This window comes from Pezoporus flaviventris, unplaced genomic scaffold (genome assembly GCF_033815535.1).
Source record: "Pezoporus flaviventris isolate CSIRO_AGI_PZ_B2104156 unplaced genomic scaffold, CSIRO_AGI_Pfla_v1 ptg000148l, whole genome shotgun sequence".
NCBI classification, from domain to species: Eukaryota; Metazoa; Chordata; class Aves; order Psittaciformes; family Psittacidae; genus Pezoporus; species Pezoporus flaviventris.
In genome coordinates, this window is record NW_026892696.1 from 566,383 (window position 1) to 580,775 (window position 14,393).

The 14,393-nt window shown below is 45.1% G+C and overlaps 1 protein-coding gene across 5 annotated transcripts in view; it reads right to left on the reverse strand.

Moving 5' to 3' along the window:
* Positions 1–14,393, reverse strand: part of UBR4 (ubiquitin protein ligase E3 component n-recognin 4) — an 80,642-nt gene that overhangs the window by 10,062 nt on the left and 56,187 nt on the right. For all 5 annotated transcript variants that reach the window (XM_061479412.1, XM_061479411.1, XM_061479410.1 and 2 more), the window contains 22 exons: positions 14,282–14,372; positions 13,827–13,911; positions 13,296–13,423; positions 12,478–12,607; positions 11,842–11,999; positions 11,547–11,656; positions 10,868–11,009; positions 10,128–10,209; positions 8,828–9,001; positions 8,280–8,401; positions 7,676–7,873; positions 7,493–7,573; positions 5,169–5,256; positions 4,651–4,778; positions 4,173–4,280; positions 3,836–3,955; positions 2,944–3,134; positions 2,427–2,600; positions 1,799–1,898; positions 1,030–1,248; positions 672–785; positions 74–216 (listed from right to left, as the gene is read on the reverse strand). In XM_061479412.1, coding sequence (XP_061335396.1) covers positions 74–216; positions 672–785; positions 1,030–1,248; positions 1,799–1,898; positions 2,427–2,600; positions 2,944–3,134; positions 3,836–3,955; positions 4,173–4,280; positions 4,651–4,778; positions 5,169–5,256; positions 7,493–7,573; positions 7,676–7,873; positions 8,280–8,401; positions 8,828–9,001; positions 10,128–10,209; positions 10,868–11,009; positions 11,547–11,656; positions 11,842–11,999; positions 12,478–12,607; positions 13,296–13,423; positions 13,827–13,911; positions 14,282–14,372 — 2,886 coding nt within the window. The remainder of the gene's footprint in view (positions 1–73; positions 217–671; positions 786–1,029; positions 1,249–1,798; positions 1,899–2,426; positions 2,601–2,943; positions 3,135–3,835; positions 3,956–4,172; positions 4,281–4,650; positions 4,779–5,168; positions 5,257–7,492; positions 7,574–7,675; positions 7,874–8,279; positions 8,402–8,827; positions 9,002–10,127; positions 10,210–10,867; positions 11,010–11,546; positions 11,657–11,841; positions 12,000–12,477; positions 12,608–13,295; positions 13,424–13,826; positions 13,912–14,281; positions 14,373–14,393) is intronic.

Here is a 14,393-nt window from a genome sequence, read left to right on the forward strand (position 1 = left end):
AAGGCCAAGTGCCCACAAGCCATCCTGGAACATAAGATCAGCCAGCACCCCCCAGCCTGTGAGCAGAACACACCTTACAGCTGCAAGGTGACAGTCGTAGTGGACAATGTTGAAGTGAGACACTGTGCTGTATCCTTGTTGTTTTCGGGGCTTGTTCTCAAACTCCTCTAGTGCAACACGTTTGGTGAAAGTATAAATCCCAAGGACTTTTGTAGGCTGCAACGATGACACAAGGGCTGTGTTAAAGATCATTCACTACTACAACAGCTGACATTTTGCACTGCTTTTACACTGCACTGGATTTCATCTTTCCCAGTCCCTACTTCAAACTCAAACTGATTAAGTGTTCCATCCCTGGCAGAATTCAAGGCCAGGTTGGACAGGGCCTTGGGCAACATGGTCTAGTGTGTGGTGTCCCTGCCCATGGGCTTGGAGCTGGATGATCTTAAGCTCCTTTCTGACTCAAACCATTCTATGACATCTTTTTCCAACTTCCACTAAAAACACTCAGCTTTGTTTTCACTGGAAACCCACTTCCACTTCCCAATCTCCTCTAGAATTACTGATCCCAAGAACAAAACCTGAGATTTCTGATTTCCCAGTGCCAACACATCAACCCTTGTGTCAATCCCTCAGCTGGCGAGAGGCTTTGGAAATGTATCCCACTTTACCTGAAACTTGTATCCTTCCCTACAGATGCAGCAAGTCAGACCTGGTTCTTCTATAAGCTCCTCCATCTGTTTAAGCAGTGCAGTCTTGGTCACTACCTGACCCTTCTCGTTTGTCTGAAAGAGGAGGTTAAAAAGACAATGATGAACACCACACCACCACCACTGGAACAGGAATGTCCATTCCATTTCCCAGCCTACTACTGGCAACTGTGTTTGCTCTCCCAGCAAACTGTGGGTTTGAGCTCTGCGATATTTGTCAATAAATCAGTTAACACGATTCTGTGTGTGGCAGCTTTAGCAAGACACAAATAAAAGACCATTAGCTCACTAGTCTGCCATCAGTGCAAATAGACATTACCGTCATCCCCAGGGTGCCCAGGGCCTTCTGTCTCATTGCCATGGCCATACGTTTCTTCTCTGCACGTGTCTCCTTCCGGGCAGCATCAATCTTCTTATTCACCTCTGGATGTTCCCTTAGTGCCTCCAGAAGATTCTCTGCTAACGTCCCGATCCCTTCATCACTAGACACCTGCTCCAGCTTGTGCAGGTTGGTAATGGAGTCTGTGCCTATTAGCACCTAACAGGGATTGAAACACAGCACTTTCTTCAGAGAAAAGGTGCACACAGCAGTACCTGCTCCCTCTAATGCCACCCATGACAGCTAAGCAGAAGCACTGGTTTACAACTGGTTTTACCAAGTGTCTTTCTTCTTTGATGTTGCTACACTATGGGCCCTGAACCCTAAAACTGTGTATGACAGCAGGGCAATTTGCCTCTCTGCTGGCCATTCGTATGAGCTCAGATGTGGATGTTGGATAAAGAGAATCCTTAAAACAGTACCAGGCCCCGAGAAACCTATCGATACTGTACAGTGCACAGCCTGAATTACCTTCTCATGTTGGTGTGTGCACCTCACAGCATGTAGAGTAAGAAGATACTGAAGTCAAAATCCCTGCCTTCCAGACTCTTACAGACTAGATGACACCTGAAGCTGGTGTGTCTCTCCAAGCCCACCAAAAAACCAGTGTAGAACCAACTACTATAGAAGTAACCGCTTAGCTACAGCCACTAAAAGCAGCATAACAAACCAGCCACGTCCTACCTGGCTTTCACAAGAGTCTCCTTACCTGTGTAGCAGGGTGCTGCGTGGCAAGTCCTCGGAGCAGGCGAAGGATAAAAGGAAGTGCAGGTCGAGCTAAGAATTTCTTCCATACATCTGCATCCAAACTGCACAGAAAACAAGAAGCAGCAGCTGAAGGGCAGTCACCCGTGCTGAAAAGGCACTTGGTGGTCAGCCAGCAGCACAGCTGGCAGAGCACAGGCTGTAGGCAGGACAAGCACCCTTCCCCCTGTGTCCCTCCTCCATTAATGAATGAAGTGACATTCACACTCCCACTTCCACATTGCGCATGGTAATACCCACAGTGTCAGCTCTCAGCCTTGGAATTTGTTTTGTGTTCACAAGCTGGCCATCAAAAGCTCTGTTACACTGCACTAGCTAAGGAGCAGGCAGGAAACACAAGTACTGTGCTATCCAAGAGATCAGCTTGGATGGGTATCAAACGGGAAGATGACAGGCTTTTTAGTTCATCCCTATAGTGGCATTGTCTCACCAGACCCTCTGCATCACAGCTGTACCACGTCTAAATGCTTCTGAATGTGGACTTGTTAATGGCTTGCTTGGAAGATTGTTGTGGTGACGAAACTAGAGAAGGATGTTCAGGATTATGCCATACATTAACTAGTGACTCTTACTTCTTTGCACTGGGAATGTGCTTTTTCATGTAGTCAAGGGCATTCTGTGTAATTCCCTTCTGAAGGATAAGATCTTTCAGCTGATGGCCGTTGCTGTTGTTCTTTATTCCTGCTGCTATTTTACAGAAGCAGTCTAGGAAAACTTTATCATCTCCACTGTGCTCCTCGTCATACCTGAATGAAGACAAGAAACGGTAACTTGGAGGCTCTCCAAACATCTCTGCCTGTAATCCTCACTGCATTATTGCTGAATGTATATACCCCAGCTTAGACACTCAGAACAGCTACTCAGACCCTTGTCATCTCAGAATACACACTAAAGCCCTACTTCTTCAGCTACACACTCACGTATTTCTTCTACAAATGGCTTAGGAGTGAAACAGGAAATTAAGCTTATGCACTAAGAATCTCTGAAGCTTCGCATTACACTGAAGTAAGCGTCAGTGAGGAAATAAAAGGTTCAGACTTGTCAGTACAACTGATTTCACGTGCTTTTAGTTGAAACATGACAACATACTTATCAAAGTTACAGTAGGGCTTGAACCGATCAACCAGAATCTGCATTTTCTCCATCTCCCCAAAGGACAGGTAGGGGATGATGCGCAACAGGCCTTGCAAGACACTGAGATTGGAACGGACAAAAGTGCTGTTGATCTGATCAAGCAGCATTACCAGCTGATCCTTGTCACCAGTTAGGAGGAGGTTACCCTGCAAAGGAAGAATGCAGCACGATTTATATGGAGGAATAAATCTATAACCTTCAAGAAAACCTTCACTCTAGTTGCTGGTAGACTCTCTTGAAGGATTAGAGGTCTAGGCCCTAATACAGACTGAAGAACAAAATCCAACCTCATTCCCAAATGTCTTGTGGAACGGCTGTATCAACTCCTCTAGCTGATACCTGACTTCTTCCACCTACTGTTAAAGCATTTTCTAGTCAAAAAGGTCTAATGATTCCAACCCAAGGGGCATCAGGTTCCCATACACCAAGAGTTTCAAAAGATGAGCGAGAAACTCTTCTCATTCTCAGGCTGGTTGAGATAGATTTCATTTTCAGTTAGCTGAAAATCAATCATGTTTTCAACACATACAAAAACAAGGCAGAGCTGTCTTCTCTTGTCTCCCACTGGCCTGTGGCCTAAAGCAGCAAGGAAGGGATCCAAGCAGAGCCTAATAACCCCCAAAACTGTGCAAGAATCATCCTAAAGCAGCCTTGCAGCGCTTGTGGTTCAGGGCACTCCTCTTGTCCTACCTCCAAGACCTGCTAAGACATGCCAGCAAGCATAACAAGGGTTGGACTCGCATTTAGCACTCTACAGCTCCTGAAGCTCAGCATCACTAATAAGATATTTGCAATCTTTGAATCCCAACCAACATCCCCATTCATGCACTGAACCCCAGGCACTCACCTTGTCTTCGCTCAGAGGTTCTGCGTTGGATTCATCCAGTATGATCTCCATTATACTAAGCACTTGTTCTGCCACAGCTGCTCCTCCGCTGTCCTTACTTTCCTGCTCAGCCACCAGAGCCTGAAGAAGATGGCAGCAGTTATTGGAACAGCAGTAACTGGTTCAACTGATCCACACACTTCCACTCACAACAGATGAGGAATATCTAACAGGTAATTTGTAGTGCCAGTCCAGCACTCCTGTAGATGGCATAAGGCAGCATGAGAGTCAAAGGTACCTTAGAATCACTGAAGTCCATGGAAAACATGGACTTTATGGAAGTCCAGGCTGTCCTTACCAGGTTAAGAGTTCCCAACATGACATTCAAAGTGTTCATCTCCGGCTTGACCAGCTGCTGACGATTTATTTTCACCTTCACACAGTAACTGAACAGTTTTAACAGTACCTACAAAACACAGAGAATGCATTTCCAGTGGTACCTTCAGAGTAAGCAGGAGGATTTTGTGGAAACCAAAGCACCCAGTTATATAGCTTGTTTCCAGCCTACTGGGGCAAAGTACAAGCCAGACTTTAAAGCATAGGACAGCTTTGGTTTCAAGTAAGGCCAAGGCAGAACACACACTGGCAAGGCAGAATTTAGTCTTAGGAGGAATGGGAGAGGGAAAGAAGGAATTCCTCAGGTTTTCATTAACTAGTGAACTGAAACTCTGCTCCAACACTTCAAGTGCAACACAGATCAGAGTAAACTTCACCAATGCTTGTGGCATTTGCCATCATGTAACTCATGACCCCAAAGTCCAGAAGCTGAGACTCACAGTTAAGAGGTGCCGGCCTTGTTTGAAGTCCTTGATTCCAGTCAGTCTGTTGAGCATGCACTCCAAGCCTCCACACTGGGCCATGACACCTGCCATCTTATACACTTCTTCCTCATCCTCTTCTTCATCTACAGGACAGACAGATTGTGAAGAGAGGAAGCAGGCACAGTACGGCAAGCTTAGTCCAAGGGAGAAAACAGTGAAGTAAAAATGGGGAGTACAGTAGGACAAATTTACCAGCAAGTCAAGTCTCTTCAACTGTACCCAATTTGGAAAGAATTATGAGCAGGAATATGAAGGAGGGCCAGGCAGAATGGTCTCTGTGCCATGTAAGTGTTCACATTCAAAGTACAGATTTAAAAGCTTGTTACAATCCACTCTAGGTGAAGCAGGTAAACGTAGCAAAAGCACCGTCAATCAACTTTAAGCTCACTGCTGTAAGGATAATAGTGCCAGTGCTCTGCAGTGAACCTCAGATTCCCAATCTAATCCCAGCTTTCAGGAGACAAACGCATTACCAGTAGTGGAGTCGAGAGACTCGATGAATTCCTCAGTTGCATCTCCTAGTAACCCTCGCATGCGGTAAATGATCCTCATCGGCTCCCCCTGCAAGACAGGAGAGCATTTTATTTACTGTCTCTCTGTGGACACTTCCCTACAAGTCCAGTTCTCTTTACAGCATGTAATACACACTCCAGCCTCGGTTTCCCTTTCTGCTGTTTTCACTGTGGCTGGGAACACAGAAATCTCTCACTTCCTCATTCCTCCCTGAGATGAGTTAAAAACAACAGTAAAGCCACCACCTGCAAAAACATCAGTACCTCATTCTCTTGGTCTGTCCAGCTTTTCCTGGCATTGCCAGTTAGACTGACAGGCTGGTAATAAACAGTTTCCTTTAGCACCAGTGAAGGATCTTGCCAAGAAAAATGTGGTTCTATAGAGAAATGCCTGTTTTCCACAGCAACCTTTCCCTCTGAGGGTACTGCACAGCATACCTGGGAAGTACAGGGATCAGGCACAGCCCAGTAAATGAAGCAGGAGAGATTAATTGGACAAGTGCTTTTGAACAGATAAAATCTGCAGTGATGGAAAATGGCAGAGCACAAGGAAAAGGCAATTTAATGAGCTTTCAGTAAGACAGTATATTGCTAAAATGACACAGCCAAGCCCACTGAAGCACAAGCTGTGCTAAAAAGCCTGGGAAAAGGCTAGTTTTCCAGCTGCATTTCCCGCTGGAAATACTGACAGCGTATCACTGAACTTTCCATTTTAATCCATAGGTCTGAATAAAAAGCAGAAAAGCAAAATCCCAGATTTGGGAGCAGGAAACCTTGTGAGAGAAAACCTGTCAGAGAGCGCACTAAGCCTAATGTGGAATAAGCAGTGCTTAATGTCACAGCAAATACATAAGCAGAAGGAAAGCCCCAGGGGGAAGATCTGCTCAAAGGCCATGCTAGCGACCAGCAATTAACACCACAGGGGCCCTGGTAAAATGGCAGATGAACAAAAAAAGCCAGTGAGAGACAAGGGAAACAAAAAGGGGCCTGAGGTTGTGCTCTTGTGCGCCTGTCTATTTCCTAGGGAACGTGAGCCGCAGCTCCAGAAGTGCTCTGCCGAGTTGCACACAAAGGGAGGCAGAGGAAAGCTCAGTAATGCTGAGCAAACTCTGCCTTTCTCCAGCAGCACTGCATCCTGCTGCAGCTCAGCATCCCCTGGGAATGGCACCTCACTGCTTGGGCAGCACGTGCAATGATTTCCCTCAGTAACTGGACTAGAGTTCCAATTGGAACGCACAGATAAAGAGCAGCGCCTCATTTCCCTGTTCAAGTTAGTACCTTACTAAAAAATAATCACTGTCACCTAGCTTTGGGCTTCATTTTGCAGTACAGAAGGCTTTTTTACTGAAGTTAAGCTTGAAGAGAACCATTCCCCACATCATCATTCACTGAAAACAGGCGGTTTGTTTGAATTCTTCCCCACAAACACAGGAAACAAATGGTTTCAGTCAAAGTGACTGCAATCCAAGAGTAAATGAGGAATGAACAAGAAGTGTTGGGCAAATCAGTCTTCTTTTATGATCTTAAGTGCTACTAGCAGTGGTTCTGAAGAATGTATGTGTTACAAGCAATATTTATTCCGATGGATTCCTTCTCAGTGCAAGTTTATTTTAGTGGCTACAAGAAAAGGAAGGAGGTTGTTCTGGACCATATCCACCTCTGAACAAGCTTCTGGGACACAGTGCACTAGTCCCCTGAGACTACTGGATCCATTTCTTCCTCTGAACAACAGGCAGTACACGCTACTAAGAACGAACTGGGAGGATGAAACCTGTCAAGTTCTTGAGATCCCTACATGAAAAGCACAAGAGCAGAAGTACAAAGTAACACAGAGAAACGTTGCATGCTCTCTGCATAAATAGCTCGGGTTCATCTCTGAAGCTGATGGAAGATGGAGCAATCTGGTGTCCCTGTCTGTACCCACACACTGAAGTGTCACGTGCAGATGGAGTGTGAAATGTGCTTTGAAAGGCAGTGACACAAAGTTCAGCTATTTCCCCAAAGGAATGTAAGAGTTTGTTACTCAGGAAGTCAGTTCACGTATCTGATATGCTACACAGCAAAGTTCAATACACTCACCTTGGTCAGCTTTTAAACCCCTGATGTTGCAGAACTGAGTAACAGTCATTAAGGGAGCACAGAAAGGTGCTGACCTATTATATCCAAGAAATTATATGCTAGAAAATAAATCCCAACTCATGTTATTTTTATTCCCCAGCCCTCTTTTCTTGGCGATATCAAGGACAGGCACTTTGTGTGCTAACATACACAACGACAACACATACCTCATTAGTGGGACACCACACCTTCTTGTAGACCTCAGCCACAGGCAGATCCAAACTGATGATCTTATTATTCACCAAAAGCTGTAAAAGAGGGAAGAAAAAGTCAGCTCTAGCAATCATCTGCTGCCTGGAAATGGCAGCCCCATGCATCTGCACGAGGAATCCCCACTCGTGCATTCTCACCTCCATTCCACTGTCATCCTCCAGCAGAGCCACCAGATCACAGTCCTGACAGATTTTGTTCTTGATGTCCCTCATGAGTGGCCCAATGCCAGGCTCATTACTGCTGTAGGGATTTCCTGGCATTCTGCCCTGTAAGAAGTCTTCCTGCTGGGGATCTTTCTCCAGTGTTACAAAGAACTCTGTCACCTCATTCTCCTCCTAAAGAACAGCAGCAGGGTCAGAGTGAGTAAGTTTTCCCCCAACCATGCTCCCATTCCTGCACTTTTATGGTAGCAAGTGACAGGATGTCACTAAACCTTCAGTCCCTTCATTACTGGTACGACCTGTTGCATGCTGTCACATATGTGGCACTTATGAGGATGTCTACTATCATTTAGTAAGCAAATTCCTCAGCATGAAACAATACTATATGCTTTTTGCACAGCGCATGCCATAGCAGGGAACCTGAATGCTAAAACCCCTAAAATAGGATACTATTACAGTTCCACACTGGCTAATATTTAATCACTATTGTAGACACTACTGTGTTTTTTTTGCCAAACTGCAAGCAACTGTATCTACTTAAGAAGTCTGTAAGTGATGCTACAGCCTTCTCTATACTTACAGGATAGATAATACTGCATAGTCTCTCAAAGATGAAGACTGGAGTCCTGTAGTCATCAAGGCTGTAACGTTTTGCAGTCTCTATACACACTGCCATAAATGCTTTGGTTTCAGATTCTGTGCCTGCCAAGAAATGGAAGCATTAAAAGGGACACAGGAGTCAATTTTACAGGTTCCATTTTACCTCAGCATACACAATAAATCCTTCTGCAATAAGCACCATACTTTGGTGCCCTCTCCTTTTGCAGAGCCACTACTTAAAAGGTGAAAGGCTATTTATTGGTATGTTTACTAGGAAAACCCTTTTGCATGGCTGGGCTGCAGTAAAACAATCCCATAAAAGGAGGAGGTTTAAATTCCTGGAAAATAAGAAACAACTCCAGGAATGCTACTTACCTCTTCTGTACCAAAAGGAATTATTGGAATGCCCAAGCCATAAACCCCCCTCACTACAGCAATCTTTTAGAAAGAAGTCCTTTGTGTGGCTGTAGCAATCTGCTTTTTCATCGTGGTTGCCCCAAACTGTTTATGGAACTGAGGTGGTTTTACCTGTTGTCATATCCTCCAGCATCTCCAGCAGCATGTCCTGGGTTTCATCAATCAGCTTTGTTCTTTGTACCACTAATTTCCTCAAGCACAGGTAGCCATTCAGGACTGTACCCACCAGGCGGCTCTTGAAATGCCGCTTGATGGACTCCACCTCCACGAAGGAAGAGAGAAGACCTGCAAAGCAATGGGATAGTCAGGAATTGGGAAGAGGGAGTTTGATTTCATGTGGTCAGCAAACAGGGCACAGCATCATCAAAACAGCACAAGGAAATGGGTTCTTACAACTCCCATTGACAGCCTGTGGTTTAAAGCTCCCTTCTATGAACAGTTGGAGGTAAAGCCCCCTGGCTTGTGAGTGCTGCCCTGTGAATTACAGCAAGTGGGACCATGGTGAGGGAATGAGGAAAGGGTGTAAGGAGCTTTCTAAGCACTTGATACAAAAATCATAGAATCCTGGAATGGTTTGGGTTGGAAGGGACCTTGAGATCATCCAGTTCCAACCCCTGCCACAGGCAGGGACCCCTTCCACTTGAGCAGCTTGCTCCAAGCCCTGTCCAACCTGGCCTTGAACACTGCCAGGGATGGGGCAGCCACAGCTTCCTTGGGCATTCCTGCACTTTTGGACATTTTTCTGCCACAAGGTATTTCAAAAAACAGATGACTGCTTCTGTCTAATCTTTAAGCTGGCTCTGATGATGTGACAAGTGCAGTGACTTAACAGTTACATCACCAAACTGGTCACTCCTACAACAAAGGATCAGCAAACACTTGGATTCTTTCCCATGACATATTTCTCAATGCGCTTTTTCTTGCAAGAAGCCAGGTTTTATGAATTAGTCCATTGATTCTTCAAGAAATGGAAGAGAATACAAAAAAAGAATGACCCAGTTACTGATGTATTTCCATTTCCAGCAAGGTTTTGAAAATACTATCCTCTACAAGGTTCAAAAAAGAAAGGCTACTGTAGAGTAAGCAGGTAGGAAACAACAGGTAGGAACAAATCAATGTTTAGAATGGTTCCAGGAATTCTACTGTACAATTAATGTAATTAAGAAATGGAGAAGGAAAGTGCTATGGTGAAGTTTTCTCATATGTTATCACAGTTCAAGTAACTAAAAGCAGAAACAGACCATAAAGAACACAGAAAAATCTATTTAGGGGTTAAGTGCTAAATCAATAGCAAAAATCTATCTGCAAACCATCAAGTCACATCTCTCAAATTCTGCTACGTGATGTTACAGAACAGGGACTCCCCCATCTCTAAACCTACTACAAGACACACGTTGATGCCACCAAATACCTGTGAGACTCTTCAAGGCATATCCCTGCTGCAAATCAGTGCTGAGTGTTGCTTCTTCCAAGGCAAGTAAACGAGCTATTTCCTGGGAATAATTAAGAAGTCTATTAGGACAAGACACTGCAATGCCAATAATGACACAGAGAAACCAGAACTGCAACACAGCAGCAGGGAAGGAAGGGGAGAGGAGAGAAAAACTACCTAAAACATTCTCCTTGTTTTCTCCCTGTACTGCCCTATTACAACTGCTCTAGTGGCCCCTCCATGATGGATTCAAGGCCACCATTAACACAGAGGCTGTCATGTACCTCTTTGGAGTGCCCCAGGGATCACCAGGGAACACTCCTAAGCCCCAACATTCTGAAGACTGCAACTGAAAAGTGCTGCTCCTCCAACAGGCTGTAGTTCACACTCAAAGAATGGTAGCACACCTAATCCTCCCTTGTCCTTAAGGGCTTTCAGAGTCCAGTCTGGCACCTAAGGCAGCTTCCAACTTGGATCTGGTGCCAAGACAGTGTAGAAATATTTATACCCCTTAGCACAGCTGACCCCAGAGCAGCTATTAATGTGTCCCAGCCAGTCTGTGCCAAGGGCTGGGGCTAAACCCATTGTAGCTTTTAGTTCAGACAGCGCAGAAGTGTGAGCTTCACAAACCTGGCAAAGTTCAGCACTGAACAAACAGATGAAGATTTCAAAGCAGAAAAGCCAAGCTAGCTTTCTAGTCCCTCCATACTAGTCCATACCTTGGTGATGAGACTGCCAATATAGGGCAGAACCCCCCTGGCTGCCAGGTAGATCTTCCAGTGGGCTGGTTTGATGAGTTTCTGATACAGTGCCAGGTACTCAGCGGCACACTCACCAGCAATGCTGAGCTCATCCAGGTAGCTAGAGAAGAGAAACACAAGCTGACAACCACTTCACAGTAACAAGCACTATTCACAGCTTCAGGACATCACACAAAGAAAGAAAAAGCCTCCAGGAATCCATCCTCTCTATGGTACTACTAGCTAAAAGTATAACTGATAGGCATTACTATGGCTGAAGTGGTATTTTGTCCCAAAAAAGGGTCCCCCAACTGCGCTACTAGCCTCAAGTGGGATAAATTATGTCACAGAGCTGAAAGAGCGTTCACCCTATTAGTTTGCTATTGAAGAGGCAGGGGAAATGTTGTCCACACAGCTGAACACCATCTGCTTACTTCTGGAAAAGGTACAGGACTGCAACAGCTTATTGCCAGACAACAAAAAAACCTAAATCAATACCATTCCAGCTAAGTAAGTGTCAGAATCCAGCCCCAAAAAGACCTGTGAACCAGAGGTATACAATGGAGAGGTGTGAGAAAAGTTGGAAGGATGCAGAGATTCTCATGGGAACGGAAGAAGAACAATCCTGGAGCTGTCGAGTGTGGCAACACAGAAATACCTTGTGAGGAGATCAAGGACCTGCTGTTTGCGGCTGGGGATGGTGGCCAGAGCTTCCACTATGGTGCATGCAGCCTGCCTTGCAGCTTGAGTGGCAGGAGTAAACAGCACCTGAGGGAAGAGCAGTAGAAGATGGTGTCATTTGCCATGCAAAGATGAACTAGTGAAGGCACAACATACATTAGGACAGCCTGGTGACCTCGCTGTGCAAAGCGCATCAAATGCAGCCAGCTACCAAACATCTCTGCCCACTGACTCTGCCCAGTGCACCCCCTGGAGCTTTCACCCAGGTTTACCTGTCGCAGCCAATTGTTGTGTCCCAGCTTGAGATCCAGAGGACAAGGTCTCTTCCCACGGTGACTCATGAACTGTTTCCATTTCCAGACATATTTTTCTGACAAGTAGAGCTGGTGAAGCTCAGCTTTGCTGGGAGATTTCCCATTGGCATCTACACCTGCAATATTGAACACAGCTCAAGAGAACTGTCAGCACTTATTAACTGCAAGCTGTCACATTGTGTTATTTGCTCCATACTGGAACTCTCCAAACTCCAGCTGAGAAGCTTCTCATTGCTTTCTGCTGCCATGTCCACTCCGCGTGGAGGTATGTTCACTTCCAAGCCAGATGCAAATCCCATAACCTCTCGGGGAATTCAGTTGGCTGGTATCATTTTAAATACACAACCAGTTTCATTTTTCACATTCCCCTCATTATCTCCAGGGACAGTGCATGTTCTGCTTAGGGTTTGAGCAACACAGCCTAGAAAAGTCAGTGCTACAGTCTCTAAGGACTATACATCTAAGTGTGAAGATAGGATCACATGTCACAGGACAGAAGCCAACGCAACCCAACAGAAGCACATTCCTTATTAAACCTGGAGGGACACACACGCTCCTGCACAAAACTGCACAGAGTTAAAAGCACACGACTACCTCTGGCAGGGAGGCACTTTTTCCAAGCTTCGTATGATGCTTTGGGGTCCCTCTTGAGCCACAGCTGAGCTTGTGCATGGATTTCATTGCTGTAAGGCTTCACAGTGGTGAGAGCATCCATAGGCACATCCTAATGAAGAAAATAATTCTATGAGTCTTCAGAAAGCCACAGCCTGCTCCCTAAAGAGCAGCTCCTGTAGGTGAATCACTGGTTGTGTATATGCCATGAACAGGTAAATGCAGTTCTTGGGCAACAGCAGGATATAAAGTTTCTGTTAATGATGCACTAAGAGAGATGCCTCATTCCAGTTACTATTGAAATACCACTAAACCCAACTTTGACATCAATCTGTGGCTATGAGATAGCTAGATCAAAGCAGAAACATATTTTGTCCCTTGCAAACGTTATCCTAAATTACAATCAATACCATTTTTATTGTAATTGTAGCTCAGTGTTTACAAATCTGAGTCAAAAGCACTTGATTCTACTGTTTTTAGGTATTTGATCCTACTGAAAGAACCAAAAGCCTGCCCAAAATAACCAAGCTGTAGCTCTGAAGTAGCTCTTACCCCATGCCTCAAATCTGAGTGGGAAAAAAAAAAGCCCAGTCTTGAAAAGTGGTGGTTGGAGCCACCAAAGACCAGTAAGAAAAACTGTGATTTGCAGTCTGCAAAGACAAGAATCACAGGACTTGGGCTTCCCTTGTGCCCGTGACCAGGAAAAGCAAGCCCTGGTTTCCTCATGAATCGCTGAGACCTGTGTGCCAGACCTTAGTCAGCAGGTTTGCAGGTGCTGTGCTCAGCACCCACGGCAGTACCTTGTTTTTCTTGCTGGTTGGAGCAGGTGGCTTAATCAGCTTCTGAAGAATGCGCAGGCACATGAGGGTGATGTTTTCAACAACCACTGGAGTCTTAATGTTCACAGCCATCAGAAAGAGGCTGAGAGCTGAAAGACACAGACATACATTTCCATCCCAGATCTGCAGATAATACACCTCCACAGCTCCGTACAGCACATTACAAGTGTTTAGAGTGAGGCAAGACCTCATCTCCTCAAACAGAACTATCACATTCTCATGCAACAATGGGTGGAAAGCAACTACTTTATTACAGCAAGAGAGTCTTGTCATCCTTCTCCTCACACCTCCAGCTTTCTGTTTCTCAACACTCCTCTTTCAAGAGACACATTACCTCAAGACAAACCATCTGCTGCTAACTCCACTTCAAACCCTAATCACAAGCTGGGTCAGTATCAGTTCCCTTCCTTACAGAAACAGATCTTGCTATAGTGCATGGACGTGGGTACAGCATATTAAAATGAAATGTTCTCACTACTTGTTTGAACTCACCACAACGCAGTCGGAGCTCCCAGCAACTGTCTTCCTTTGAGATGGAATCTGTTAGCAGCAACATTTCATACTGGAGGCTGCTGGCCTGTAACAGACACAGGTTCAAAGGTTTAAGAAGTCTTGGTGATGCAGCAGTCCCTTTTGCCTTCTGATATTTAAAAAACACAGGTTCAAAACACATTGATCTAAGTAAATTTAATCCTATGCCCATCTGGGATGACTGGCAATCTATTTGAAAGCTGCAAACAACAGCCAAGACAGGCAGAACTGCCTGAGGAAATTCAGGCATATACCTAAGCACATCATTTTGTGCTCCACTCTGACATTTATCTTATCATGACACAAACACCTTCCCTATTGCAAACAGACCATATGAGAGAGAAGATGCAATGATGAGAACACAACAGCAGTTGCAGAGGGCAGAAAACAGAAATTGGCAAACACCAGTCTCTCACCAGGTCTGGATTTGCCCAATGTCCCTTCAGAGCTGCAGAAACCTTCCCAATGATTAAATCATTCATTTGTTGCGTGGCCTCTGGATTGTCCCTAATTTCAGGAGAGGAAAGA